The 12,574-nt window shown below is 44.5% G+C and overlaps 1 protein-coding gene across 1 annotated transcript in view; it reads right to left on the bottom strand.

Annotated features, from left to right (window-relative positions):
- Window positions 1-12,574, bottom strand: part of KCNU1 (potassium calcium-activated channel subfamily U member 1) — a 137,198-nt gene that overhangs the window by 45,054 nt on the left and 79,570 nt on the right. The window contains 2 exon segments of the mRNA XM_065398344.1: window positions 10,377-10,545; window positions 11,882-11,988. Of these exon segments, the coding sequence (XP_065254416.1) occupies window positions 10,377-10,545; window positions 11,882-11,988 (276 nt within the window).

The raw sequence follows: 12,574 nt of genomic DNA on the forward strand, positions 1-12,574 counted from the left end.
TTTCAAGGTCCCTTCCAGTTCTAGGAGACAGGATATCTCTAATTTGCTGTGTCTAAACCATCCAAGAGAGCTGGCTATCCAGCCTCCTTTGGAAAACCTCCAGTGAAGGTGCTTCTGAGGCAGTCTGTTCCATCAACAGTTGTGTGGTGAGGGATAAGGAGAAGAGTTCAACTCCATCACTTTTCACCTGTGTGAAAGTCATGTAGAGCCATAAAAAAATAATTGAGAGACGAGGAAAAAATCCAAGATTCTATTAAAGGTTTTTTGGAACTTTTAATGAAGAGCCAACCCCCGCGCCCCCCCCCCCCCCCCAGGAAATTGCAGTGATACCTTTCAGGCAAAACAACATCAGCTACATCCTTGGTTTCCCATTTCCACCACCCATGGACCCCCCCCCACCAGTCCAGTGGGGTGCATGCTGGGTAGCAGTGTGATAGCAGAGGCCTTCTCCCACAAACAGAGCAGACAATGGCTGAGGTTGATGGACAGGAGCAGCAATGAATAGGCCCCCTCTCCCTAGTAGATTGGAGAATGGCATGAATGGATGGAAGGAGGCAGCAGTGCAGAGCCTTCTGCCCTGCAATGGAGCAGGTAATGTCTGGTGGGGGTCACCGGCCAATAATTCATTACAGGAGAGACTTCATGCGGCTCTGGCATGGCTCTGGTGTCAGTTATTTGGAATTTGTCTGGGGAGATGAACATTTCTGCAGCTCTCAGGCGGGACGCGTACTCTGGGTGAGTGGTCATGTGTGCTCAGAGGTGCTGCTCCTGCTGCCATATACCGTTGCCGTCCAAGTGCTCCCAGATGGGTGAGGAGAAGCCTGCTTGTATCAGAAAATAGTTCTTCAGGCCCCTTGTGAAGTAGCTTATCTCCACGGGGGCTCTCCCTGTCCCTGCTTGGACAATAATGAAACTCAGCGTTAGCAGCCACCTCTTGTTTTGTCAATGCCCAGCTGGCCTCATCCAACATTTATAGAATCTGGGATTTTCATCAAATATCTGTCAGTCAGCACCTGCCACATGCTCCACTGTAACACCCAACACAGTGCACAGCAGTGACACCGCTCTCCCCTCCCTGTGCTGGATTACAGGTGACGGGGGGAGGGGGAAGAGGCAGAGTGGGGCTGGCGAACAAGTTACAGGCGGAGAAAACACAGAGATAGCTGCATGGGTGTATGTGTGTGCATGTGTGTCTCCACAAGCATGGGCTGTGAGTGTAGGGGTGTGTAGGGTCTGCACATGGGCACGGATGTCCCCAGGTATGGGCAGTGTGTACAGTGTGCACACACGTGTGTGTGTGTGTGTGTGTGTGTGTGTGTGTATGTATAGGTATGAATGGGTGTCTGGATAAGTGTCTATGCAGGTCCGAGTGCATACATGGGGAGTTTACAGGCACGGATGCCCAGTTCCCTGCCCATAGATGCCAATTCCTCACCTACCAGCCTGAGATCTCTCTGTCGATCACACCATAGTGTGTCCCAGTGGACAGGACACAGGTATCTGGTTGTCAGGTGACCTGCTTTCTATCCCTGGCCCTGCCACTGATCTGCTGGGAGCTCTTAGGGAAGTCACTTCCTCTTTCTGTCTCTCAACTCCACCCTCTGTAAGAAGGGGGCGGTGACGCTCACATCTTTGTAAATTGGTTTGACATCGCATGTGCAAATTGCTACAAAGTAAATTGCCCTCACTGCCAGCCAGCCAGCTCTGAAAATGTCATTGCTTTCAGCATGGCGCTCTTAGCCCTGGGCACTCTCCACCAGAGGGACATTATAAACATGTGCCTGGGGAGAGGAACGAGGCAGGCTGTACTCCCTCAGGGGTTGAGGAGTTTAATAGCCCCTACTCAGTCTCTGTGGTAGAATTAATTATCAGGCACTCTCCACATAGATCAGAGGTTTAGCATTGAGTGGTAGAGAGGCAGCACGGCCCAGTGGATAGGGCACTAGACTGGGCATTGGGAGAGGTGGGTTCTCTTGGGTGGCCTTGGCAAGTCACATCCTCTCCCACTCTTTTTCTGTCTTGTCTATTTAGATTGTCAGCTCTTCCGGGCAGGGACTGCCTCTTGCTATGTACATGCACAGCCCCTGGCACAATGGGCTTCCGATCTCCTTTGGAGTCCTTTAGGTGCTACAGTACTAATTAAAAAGAACAAGCTGTCTTTCACCCACAGCGGTGACCTTTGCAGTTTAGGACAGAGGCAGATCAGCAGGGCAAAGTCGGGGGGTGGGGTGGGGAGATTGGACGTCTATTGTCTGTCCTGTGCCCGTTTTATGGAATTCCCCCACCAGGCCTTTTGTCACTGGCTCTAAACCACATAAAAAACATAAAATAAATAGAAACCAAACCAATGCATTAGAAGATCCTGTAGCTGTAGAGTCAAAGTGAATAGCTTCAGAGCACACGTGCACACACAGAGAGATCCTCTCCTACACCTTTGCTTCTCGCAGTTTTGTGACAACAGAGATTATTTCTCACTGGAATAATGCAGCATTGTTGACATAAAAAAAAAGTCCCCTGCTTTGCTTGAACAGCACATGCCGTCTTGATCAGCTGTCTGAGGCACCTCATCCGTACAAAGCATTTAAACCTGTCTAACATCAACAGTAAGGTAAGACAAGTCACTTTGATGCTCCACAGCACATGCCTAACATGATTATTGCAGAATCTTCCTGGTGATAATAGACTTATGCAAAGGAGGCCTTGACCCATTAACGCTTTTACCTTTCTTAGAATCCCCCTTCCCCCCCCTCCCGCTTCTTTCTCTCCTGCAAAGCAAAAATACATTTGCACATAAGTGACAACCAAACAACAAGCTGGAGTAAGCAATGGGAAAACCACCCATTCCCCCCTCCTGAAAAAGAACCCTGCCAGGGATAAGTAGTAGAGGCTGTCAGGTAAGGCGGGTGGAAATATGCCACAGAGGGAAAGCTCCCTCACTTGAGATGGGCTTATTCCTTTTTCACTTCCCATATCACCCCTTTATCTTCCTGAAATCTTATGAAAGTATGAAAATAGAGCATCTGTCACCAGCCATGCTGATGACTGACAGTCACTGGAATGCGACCGACAGTCCCACACCTGAGGAGCACTTGGAGGCAAAGTACATAAACAAACAAGCAAAACAAACAACAACAAAAATGTAGCTTCAGGCTTCTCTTTTAGCTAGAAAGAAAAAGGGCCGATTCACCCTGGGGTTATTCCAGTTTTGCACCATATAATGTAACCCCGTGGTAAATTTGGCCTGGAATGTTTAATGTGTCTTGCAGCTGGATAAAACAGAGTTTTGAGAACTATAGATACTGCAGTAATGAATACCCCTCCAATGTTTATCCATCCATTCTAGGGAAGGCTGATGATTTGGGAAGGTTGAAACTCTGCTGGCAAGAAAAAAATTAAATTTCTCACATGCTTTGAGCGGGGCTGAACATGGGGAACCTCTAAATGAGCAGACTTTGATGTTCTTCAGCGTTCTCTTGGTTAAAATCTCTTCTCAATGTGCAGAAACCTGTTAGAGAAGCAAATAAGATGCTTGTGTGAATGCTTTTTCTTTTTAAGCAATAGAACAATAATGAATGAAAAAAACAATGGTGCTTCCAATTCCTCATATGTGCCTAGATTTGGCTGAGGAATCTGCTGCTGAGATTGAAAATGGATCCAGACAAACAACAGTGTAGGTGGTTAGCAGTGAGCTTTATGTTTGAGGAGTCCACAGGCTCCATGTAGAGTCAGAATTTACTGCCTCTCCTTCCCCTTCCTAGGTGTTTGACTTACAAACACAATGCAAAGTCTTGCCCAAGAATTCTTCCCAATCTAAGTTGTTCCATGGGTTCCTTAAGACTGCTCAGTCCACTCCCTATGTCTTCTCTGCCTTAGACTTAGGGCAGGTCTACACCACTTAAATCGATATAACTTTCGTTGCTCAGAGGTGTGAAAAAGACACCCCCCTAAGTGACGCAAGTTGCAGCGACCGAAGTACTGTCTACACTGGCGCTATGTTGGCGGGAGACGCTCTCCCACTGAAATAGCTTCCGCCTCTCGCAGAGATGGAGGAATTATGCCTATGGGAGAGCGCTCTCCTGTTGGCATAGTGCGTCTTCACCAGACATGCTACAGCGGCACAGCTGCACCGATATAGCTGCGCCAATGTAGTGCTGTAGTGTAGACTTGCCCTCAGTCTACCAATTTACGGTGTTTAAATGGCCCTGTTATCATAGTATCTGAGAACCTCACAATTTTTAATGTACTTATCCTCACAGCACCACTTTGAGGCAGAGAAATGCTATTATCCCCATATTGCAGATGGAGAACTGAGGCAGAGAGGGGTGAAGTGACTTACCCAAGGTCAGACAGTGTGGCAGAGAAGGGAATTGAGTACTAATCTCTCAAATCCCAAGGAAGGACCCTAATCACTGGACCATCCTTGTTCTTAAAGTCCCAAGACCTCTCATTCAGGGGAGCTCAGCTCTGAGACCTGCTTTCTCCTTTTCTATTCCCCTCCAGGCTTTATACTGCAGGCAGATGTTTTGGGGAAGGGCAAGCTGTCTCCAAGAGAGAACATTAAACTCTTCCTTCTCTGACAAAGTATGGGGTTTGTCCAGCCCATCTCAGCAAACGGTGCAGCTCATGAGTGAACCAGCCAACAGTACTACTCAAATAGGCCATTGACCAGCCAGCAGATACTATAGATATCCCGATACTGTAGATCTGCATTCCAGCTAGTGACTTAAAGGCAAAAGGCCCCACAGCCGATCCCCCTGAGCTATCCAGGTCCCTTGGTTTGAGTTCTTTTTGAATATTTACTTCTCTCAGACTCATGCATGAGCCACAGTGGAAATCAATGTGAAATCAATTGACCATGTTAAAGAGTAACTAACGCATTAAGACAATCACTTTTTGCACTTGAAAATAATTGGGCTGTGTTGTGGAAGGAAGCAGAATACATGTCATCTTGGTGAGTTTTCTTCTTTTCTTTGTCCAGCCCTATCTCCATCAAAGGGGCCCTGCTGCGCAGTGACAGGCTTGCAAAGTTTCTCTTCAAATTACGGGTCTGGGATTTATGTATTTATTTTTAAAGAGCAACTACACTAAAGTTTTAGTTAAGTGCCCAAAAGTTAGGTGGCTTCTCCGAACTAACTGAACCTTCTGAATCTGGGCAAAAAAGTTCAGGGTAGTTCTAATTTCACTTAGAGCAGTTTCGCTATCCTCCATTGAAGCCATCTTAATCTTGGGCTGCACAAAAGGGGTTTGTGTGGAGGATCCATGGTAAGTCAGCTGGTGCCATAGCAGGAATCACTGCGTGAAATTCTCAGGCCTGTGTTATGCAGGAGGTCAGAGAAGATGATCACAATGGTCTCTTCTGGATTTAAAATCTATGAACGGATCAAGCTAAACATACCCTAAAAAAGCCCCACATCACTGAGCAAAGCCAGCCAGCTTGGCTGAATGCAGTGATGGAAATTCCCAGCATGTGTTATGGAACCATTGAGCTGTAATCACTGAAGGACAGGTTATCTGGGTTTGCCTGTGACTCTCCATCCCCCTCCCAGAGATTAGATCTGTTACAGTCACGTACCTTTTCAAAAAACCTTTTACATTTAATTTCTGTCAGCACCTTATTCTCACCTGCCGCAGGTGAGACCCCACCTCAGAGTCTGCCACTTACACAGTAATTAGTGCAATCTCATGGGATTTGTGTATGCATGCGTACAGCTGTTTTTCTTACCCATCCCTCCTTCTGAGAGGAATTTTTCACCAACTTGCTATGGAAACATCATGAGCCACAACAGCTCCACAAACAGATCCCACTAGAGCAGACTGAAGGAGTTTTTAAAAACAAATTATCTAATTGCTACTAGTTAAAATAATACAGGAGTAGCTTGAAGAATGCTGCAGAAGGATGTTCCTGGACTGGGGGTCAGGAGACATAGGATTGGTTCTTAGTTCTGCCACAGACTCACTGTGTGACTGTGGGCAAGTCAATTAATATCTCTCTGTTTCACTCCTCCAGCTGTAGAAATGGGAGAAGAGTATTCTCTTCTACCCACCTTTTGATTGTCTTGCCTATTTAGATTGTAAGCTCTTCAGGGCAGGGGTTGAGTTACTTTTTGTCAGTACAGAGCCTAATACAATGGGTCCCTGATCTCAGTTGTGGTCTTGGTGCTACTACAAACAATAAAATAAAATAATAAATAATAATAATAAAGAACCTTAGGTCTCTATCTTTAAATTCCAAGGGAACCCAAATGTGTTTCTCTAAAATAAATTCCATTTTCTATATTGACTAGGAGACATTCTTTGTTGGAGGCAGGATCCTGGACTAGATGCAGTGCTGAAATGCTGTAGCCTAGCAATTTCTATATTTTTAGGGATGTGTGCAAGTTCCAGTGGACTAGATGACCTCCTGAGGTCCCGTCCAACCCTGATATTCTATGATTTGCCTTTGAGGCTATACCTATAGTGGGTGTTTTTTTCCCACTGAAAAATCAGCCTACAGTCTTGGTCAAGTTTCGTTCTACAAAGGGCTGGCAAGGGAAATGAGTGCTTCCTATGTTATTTTGTTTCCTCTGAGCAGGTTTCTCCCATCCCTACTTGCAATCTGTCCTGAACAGAAAATGCATGATTAGTTTGTTCCAAGAGAGCTGAGTCTGAGTCATAAAGCTCAGATCTGTCTCCAAACCCAAGACCTCCCAAAAGTTCAGGAATGGTCCCATAAGAACGGCCATACTAGATCAGACCAATGGTCCATCTAGCCCAGTAGCCTGTCTTCTGACAGTGGCCAATGCCAGGTGCTTAAAGGGAATGAACAGAACAGGACGAATTATTGAGTGAGCCATCCCCTGACATCCAATCCCAGCTTCTAGCACTCAGATGTGAAGGGACACCCAGACCATGGGGTTGCATCACTGACTGTCTTGGCTAATAGCCGTTGATGGACCTATCATCCAGCAACTTATCTAATTATTTTTTGAACCAAGTTACACTTTTGGCCTTCACAAAATTCCCTGGCAATGAGTTCCACAACTTGACTGTGCGCTGTGAAGAAACACTTCCTTTTGTTTGTTTTAAACTTGTTGCCTATTAATTTCATTGGGTGACCCCTGGTTCATGTGTTATATGAAGGGGTAAATAACACTTTTTTGTTCACTTTCTTCACACCATTCATGATTTTATAGACCTCTATCATATCCCCCTGTCATTTGTCTCTTTTCCAAGCCGAATAGTCCCAGTCTTTTTAATCTCTCGCTTCACATGGAAGCTGTTCCATCCCCCTAATCATTTTTGTTGCCCTTCTCTGTACTTTTTTTCCAATTCTAATATATCTTCTGTGAGATGGAGCAATCAGAACTGCATGCATTATTTAAGGTGTGGGCGCACCATGGATTTATATAGTGGCTTTATGATATTTTCTGTCCATCTGGAGTGTTGGTTCAAGCCTGTCTCTAGATGCTTATTATTATTATTTCTATCATGGTAGCACTTGGATCCTAGATCAGGGTCCCATTGTGCTAGGCTCTACACATGGTAAGAGATAGACCCTGTCCTAAAGAGCTTACAATCTAAATAGACACAGGGCCAATTATTATCCTTAATTTACAGATGGTGAATTAAGTCAGAGAGATTAAGTGATTTGCCCTGATCACACAGTGTTTGTGGCAGAGCTGGGAAATGAGCCCAGATCTCTTGAATCCCAGTTCAGTTCCTTAGCCTTCCTCTCAATAACAGTGTAAGATGGGATGTGTCCATTGCATAGGCCAGAGAGACCTGGCACACTCCTTCATTTAATTCAACCTTTCCCCCCCTTTAAAATAGAAAAAGGACTAAGACTTTCTTCCTGAGCTTCAGGGATCCGTTAATTGGCTCCCTAGTAAAATTACACAGAGTCGGCTGCCTGATAATGATTGTAAATGACAGAGACTATCAGGTTTACCTTGTGACGTCCCTGGGGAGCTTGCAGTTAGTTTAGTCTGAACTCTGCTTCAGCTGTTCGGGTTCCTTTCTTCTCGGCATGCGGTGGCTGGACTCAAGCTGCAGTCTTTCAAACCTAATTAGCGTTAGGGGAAGAGGGAAAAAAAACAACACCCTTTTTCCTTCCCTCGGCTGACTTTGTAATGTAAGGACAGAGCCTAATTTATGCCACAAGTTCCTTTTGAGTTTTTATATTTCATAGCAATATCTTCAGTTGTGTTCGCATGAGAAGAGTATTTTAGAGTATTTGAACTGTTAGGTCTTTTCTCCCTTGGCATGGTAAAGAAGCACTAATCTCCCCAGAGTAGTTAATTATGACTGTTCCATGCATTGCTCAGCAGAGATTCAGGTATCTTCTGCCTCCTCTTAGAGAAAAGATATTATCATGCTCCTCCTCTCCCCGGGTGTGGTATTAGCATTTGAGCTCGTCAACATCTTGAAACATCAATAACAATTTAATTTTCAAAATCCATCTCTCACCCAAAAAGTAAAGCAAAACCAAACAAAAATGACAAAAATTCCTTCCACATACCCACACTTGGACCATCTCTAGAGTTGGTTGGCCTTTTTTTGAATTTCAATTTTTTATTTAAAAAAAAAAACAAACATTTTGAAATTTCAAATTTTGAGGAACTTGGAATATTTTCTGGGAGAAAAGTCCTGGTCCTCTAGCCTTTTTTCCTGAGCATCTCTAGTTGTCATGGGTTTTTTGAACTTCTTTGTTCAACTGTCCTTTGCCCAGATCCTTAGCCCTCCAGCTGACCCATTTGTTGCTGTTGTTGTTTTACACTTGAGAAGAGCAGCTAGCCAGGCAAGGAAGCTTTTCCCCCTTGGCACAACTGGCACCTATAAGATGGAGGTGGAGATTACCTTCTCTGAAGTATCAGGTATTGGCCATAGGCAGAACACTGGGCTTGATAGTCTAACCACACATGGTATGTTTCAAAGAATCTATATCCTACATTTACTTGTGAGAAAGCTCAAAAATAAAGGGAAAGGGGAAAATGAGATGGTAAACGAAAGATGAGAGGGGAAGACAGAGTGGAAGAGAGACAAATCAGAAACATGTATTTCACAATTAGGAATGCACTGGGGTGCTCCCTCTGGGTCTGTTGCTCCATTGAAGTCAGTGGGAGTTTTGCCATTGATTTAACAGGCACAGGGCCAAGCTCTCCATGCCATCTTCCACAGAAGGGAAGCAGATAGCTATGCTTGGCTCTGCCCCTCTTCTATCCCTGTTTCTGTCTAGAAGGGAAAACTGTTACATGCCTTAGCTCTGTGTGTGGCCTGAGAACCAAGGGGGAGATACCTTGTCAGTAATAAGTGGGTAATGCTAATTGGGGACAGATGGGTTACTTTCAAAGGTAGAGCTGGGAACTGGGAGCCCAACTTCCATTGAACTTCCCCGCAAGCGGGGTGTAGCCTAATGATTAATTTGAGGTGCAGAATGCACTTGTCACTAATAACAGCCTCTTTCTTTGGTGGCTACTTAGAGATTAATTATGAAGAAGATGATTGGTGAGACACAAAGATTTCATGAATTTTAGTAATACCACGATCATTATAAGCAAAATCACAAAATTAGAAAAACACAAACAGCAGCAGAATCCACATATTGTATACTCATGAATCCATGGGGCTGTGGGTTCCCCTTAAGGAGAGAAAAACATTAAGGCTGACACCATCCTGCCATCCTGAATTCTTGCCATGGCTCAGGTTCAATACCCCTTTACACCCCTATTCCTTACATCCACCTACTTCTGAGACCATATTTGATTAAGTCTCGACCTCTTGTCTATACTTGGGCATTTGGGCTATCTATTTTGGGTATTCCCACTATTGTCGTAAGGGTAGAAGGTTCTCTGTTCAATGACATTAAGGAAGTCTGGCTAAATACAGCCTTTGCAGTCTAACAGTCTATCACAGGATACATATTGCTAAATCTTCTAACCCAAGGTTATTTACGTATGCTAACTTACATTAGGCCTAATGTGGCCTCATTCTAAGAATTACTACTACTAGGCCCCAAGCTAAATACTGTGCCCCAGGTCTACTGCAAAGTCTATTTGAAAATAATCCTTACTTTTCTTTGGTTACTCCTACTTTGCATGAGAACTTGAGTTTCATTGGTGTTAATTTAGAAAGAGTTAAGATGCTTGCTAAGATGTAAATGATTATTTACCTGATCATCTGAGTTCAGGTCATGGGTCAAAGGTTAACATGGATGCCTAACTTCTGTAGGCACTTTTGAAAATCCCAGCCTGAGTGGTTACACAGTTGCTCATGTCAGTGTTTAAGCATTTCAAACTGCCTGCTACATCCCTAGGAAAAAATGACCAAGAAAGCTCATTGTGGGGTCTTAGTAACCAATACATTCTTTTTTATTTCCAGGGAATACATCACAATATTACTTCATTCTGCTTTCTGGAGCTGTCCATATGGCTCTGATGCCTCCTTGGTGAAAGATCCTCCTCACAAACTGACAGGTCACTAGTTGCTGTGGTGCTGAATGGGACAACGCAAAACAGCATATCCGTAGGTAACATCTTGAAATCATTTGGGGGCCGAGCAATTACATACCTGGAAAAGCACCAGAACATGAGAATCCAACAACTCTGTGGGCTCCTTTGACCTTTGCTAAGTAATGCTCAAGACAGCTAGGGAATAGCAGCTTTTTGCAATGTCTAACTGCACTTGAAAAATCCTTTTGAATAATTAGAACAGGGGTTGGCAACCTTCGGCATGCGGTCCATCAGGGTAATCTGCTGACGGGCCGTGAGACATTTTGTTTGCATTGACTGTCTGCAGGCCCCCCTCCCCCCCGCAGCTCCCAGGGGCCACGGTTCACTGTTCCCGGCCAATGGGAACTGTGGGACGTGGCAGCCAGCACGTCTCTGCGGCCCACTGCGTCCCGCAACTCCCATAGGCCGGGAACAGCAAACCGCAGCCACTGGGAGCTGCAGGGGACCGTGCCTGTGGACGGTCAATGTAAACAATTTGTCTCGTGCCCACCAGCGGATTACCCTGTTGGGCCTCATGCTGAAGGTTATCACCCCCTGAATTAGAAGATGCATACTATACGGTACCATTCACAGGGCTTTCTTCTGCCCTCACTTATACCTAGGAGTAAGATGTAAGTTTTTAAGTGAGGTTAATTAATCACTGGAAGAGATTACCAAGGGATGTGATAAAGTGCTTTATCACTTGGAGAGTGGGTGTCTTTTTAAGAGAATTGCTCTAGTTCAACCAACATTTTTGGCTCATTTTAGGAATCACTGGGTGGGATTCTCTGGCCTTGGTCATGTTGGAGATCAGATTAGATGATTATTGTGCTCTCTTCTGACTTTAAAATCTGTGGAATCTATGAATTTGGACAATCCCACTAATGTCACACTCTGGCCTCTTGCTAACGGCCAGTGTTCACATGTAAAGAATAATCAGACATTAAATAAGCATCTTTGTCTCTCATGCTAGCCCATAGTAGGCACCGTAACCACCACAGAATTAGATATATCTAAAGGTCTCTGTTCAGGGGATACCCAGGGCCATAACAAGGGTGCTTAGCTTGACTCAGAACTGGGGAAGGGACCAGAATTAGGATATCATGGAGGCACAGCACTGGAACAGATGGGGCTGCTCTAGTTTAAGATTAAGGTTAGCATCTGAGCTGCAAATCAAGACTTAGGTGTCTTGTTAGAGCCACATGAAAGCTTCATCTGCCTGCACTGCACATGCAACTAGTGAATGCTGTGACTCCTTTATTTTCATGAGCACTCCAAAATTGATTCTATCTCCTTTCCCACCATCTAAAATAATTGCTGCATTATGATTATGATTGATTAAACAGATATTTTTTGGATCTTTCTTGCCCAGCTCAAACCAAAGTAAATATAAAACATAGTTTCAAATAAAATGCACTCCCCTATTCCTGTATGGATTGGGCTCTTCTGTCAGACGGTAGAGTCCAAAGCAAAGGATTCCAAACAAGTCTAATGCTTTGCAGTAAATGTCTCCAAAGGAATCCTGCAGTGAGAGAACAAAAAGTACTCTTAGCTGGAGTGGTCGTTCAGCCCTCTGGTGAGATCAGTCGATTAGCAGATTTATTATTATTGGTATTTCTGTAGCACAGAGGAGCCCCAGTCATGGACCAGAACCCCATAGTGCTTAGTGCTGTAGAACCATAGAATAAAAAAAGGACCCAGCCCCAAAGAGTTTACAATCTAAGTAATATTAAGTAAGGATATCTGACACCCTTAGCCACAGATTCAGATCCAATTTAATGAACCTGAATTTTACATATGTCAGCTCAGTCTTATATCTCCACTAGAGCATGTGGGAATGGTTGTGTTTCACACTCAGCAGCCAGAGAAAAGCCAAGCCAAAGAAATTAGACTCTGATTCAGCAAAGTACATAAGCAGGTTCTTAACTTTAAGCACTTGCTTAAGTCCCATTGATTGAAGGGCTTTGCTGAATCAGGGCCTTAATTTGGAGAGTGGTTTTCAAAATGCTTAATAAGGATGATCATTGCCTAGCCTTAAGAGTCACATTCACTAGCCTTGGTACATGATACATGCCAGGATTCCTCACCTCCCACTCCCCCTCCATTGG

Source organism: Emys orbicularis, chromosome 2, assembly GCF_028017835.1.
Source record: "Emys orbicularis isolate rEmyOrb1 chromosome 2, rEmyOrb1.hap1, whole genome shotgun sequence".
Lineage (NCBI taxonomy): Eukaryota > Metazoa > Chordata > Testudines > Emydidae > Emys > Emys orbicularis.